Genomic DNA, 584 nt, shown 5'->3' with positions numbered 1-584 from the left:
TTTCCAATCTGGGCAGTTCTGTGATTCTGTACTGTCACAGCTACTCAAGTGTGAAGCAGAACAGCTTTCTCCAGAGAACTTGCCTTCTGTGAAGAGTGGTTTTGTGAAACCAACCTAAACCTCTGCTGCTGCCTCCATCTCCCTCAGTCAGGCTCTGAGCTGGTTCTCTGGGTGCCACAGACCAAACCTCCCAGTTTCCCAGTGCCCTTTGATGCAGGCAGGGGAACGGCCGGCAGGGCTGTTGGGGTGTTTCTGTGATGTGTGATGAGCAGAAAACCAACTCAAAATGCCTTTCCCATGTTCTTGCAGATGGTGACCCTCTTCCAGATGTGGGTAGTGCCTCTGTACTTCACCATCAAACTCTACTGGTGGCGGTTCCTGGTAATCTGGGTGCTCTTCTCAGCGGTCACAGCTTTTGTCACCTTCAGGGCAACTCGAAAACCTCTGGTTCAGACAACGCCCAGGTTAGTACACGTGTTCCTGGGGAAACTCCTCAGCCCCAGGGTAACCCTGACACAGAGCTCTTCCCACTTTTACTGCCACAAATTATTTGTCTTCAGTTTTGCCACCCTTAGGATGACAGA

At 51.2% G+C, this 584-nt stretch overlaps 1 protein-coding gene across 1 annotated transcript in view; it reads left to right on the top strand.

Moving 5' to 3' along the window:
* Positions 1-309: 309 nt before the first annotated feature.
* The window catches only part of LOC104524219 (RING finger protein 121), a gene marked incomplete at both ends in the record, with an annotated part of 775 nt that continues 500 nt past the window's right edge, over positions 310-584 (top strand). Inside the window, one exon of the mRNA XM_010167018.1 lies at positions 310-464. Coding sequence (XP_010165320.1) covers positions 310-464 — 155 coding nt within the window. The remainder of the gene's footprint in view (positions 465-584) is intronic.

This window comes from Antrostomus carolinensis, unplaced genomic scaffold (assembly GCF_000700745.2).
Source record: "Antrostomus carolinensis isolate BGI_N321 unplaced genomic scaffold, ASM70074v2 scaffold53674, whole genome shotgun sequence".
NCBI classification, from domain to species: Eukaryota; Metazoa; Chordata; class Aves; order Caprimulgiformes; family Caprimulgidae; genus Antrostomus; species Antrostomus carolinensis.
This window is presented reverse-complemented; position numbering and strand designations above follow the sequence as displayed.